At 47.4% G+C, this 952-nt stretch overlaps 1 protein-coding gene across 1 annotated transcript in view; it reads right to left on the minus strand.

Moving 5' to 3' along the window:
• The window catches only part of LOC108970984 (tyrosine-protein phosphatase non-receptor type 21), a gene marked incomplete in the record, with an annotated part of 20,446 nt that overhangs the window by 5,799 nt on the left and 13,695 nt on the right, over positions 1–952 (minus strand). The window contains 1 exon segment of the mRNA XM_018936742.1: positions 230–949. Within this exon segment, the coding sequence (XP_018792287.1) occupies positions 230–949 (720 nt within the window).

A 952-nucleotide genomic window follows, 5' to 3' on the forward strand; every position in this document is an offset into this window, starting at 1 on the left:
TCAGTTTGTATGACAGCTATATGCTAAAGTAGTTGGATCTCAACGATTTTGACAAATGAGCAGGTCCGTAGAGAGTAAAGAAGGTATGTAAACTTTCAGATGAATATCTCAAAACCTTAGAGACAAGTTCGAGTATATACAGACAGACAGATAGACAGAGGAACATGACTAAATCGCCTAGTTTCGATTATAACAAACTATTACTCTATGATATTAATGTTTGACTCACCTTTGCCAGCCAACTCGGCGCTATGGCACCCACACTATGTGAATGTATAGCGCCATTCGGACCGCCACCGCCGCCGCCAGACTGATGACTRGCCGCTAGCGATATATTCGATGACATTAACGCATTGGACGCGTGTGTGGAGGCRAGCAAACCATGATGTAAGGCCGGCGCTGACATGAACTCTGGATTAACTGCTGACAGCGCGCCAACTGTGCCGCTACCGCCACCACTCGTTATCGCATTGGGATTGTAAATGGCACGTTGTTGTTGCTCAAGTAGCAAATCTTCACGTGAATCATTAAAGTCACCATAAGCGTAAGCATCCATACCGCCCGCTAACACGCCACCACCACCACCACCTCCCCCAGTTACGCTCATCGAATTGCCGTTCGCGCTCTCTGCRTCACCCACAGACGACGCTGATTCCTCGTCTATGTAGCGTTTAAAGAATTTATGCTGTGTTACGCACAATTTCCAAAAGTAACGCGCTGTTTCGGCATCCGGAAATATGAATGAGCCCACAATCGAGCCATCCGTTTTGTTTTGTTCGATTTTAATGGTACGTTTGTCGATCGACACCGTTTGTGACTCTTTCCAGGGGAAATATTGGCGCCCATTGTCGGCCATCACAACCATGCCGTTAATAGCTAGACCGAGCAACAGATCATTGCCCAGTGTGTCTTTTGCGGGGAAGCGCTCCTCACCATAGCCATCCAATTGCTG

This window comes from Bactrocera latifrons, unplaced genomic scaffold, assembly GCF_001853355.1.
Source record: "Bactrocera latifrons isolate USDA-ARS-PBARC rearing strain unplaced genomic scaffold, ASM185335v1 scaffold_108, whole genome shotgun sequence".
In the NCBI taxonomy this organism is placed as follows: Eukaryota; Metazoa; Arthropoda; class Insecta; order Diptera; family Tephritidae; genus Bactrocera; species Bactrocera latifrons.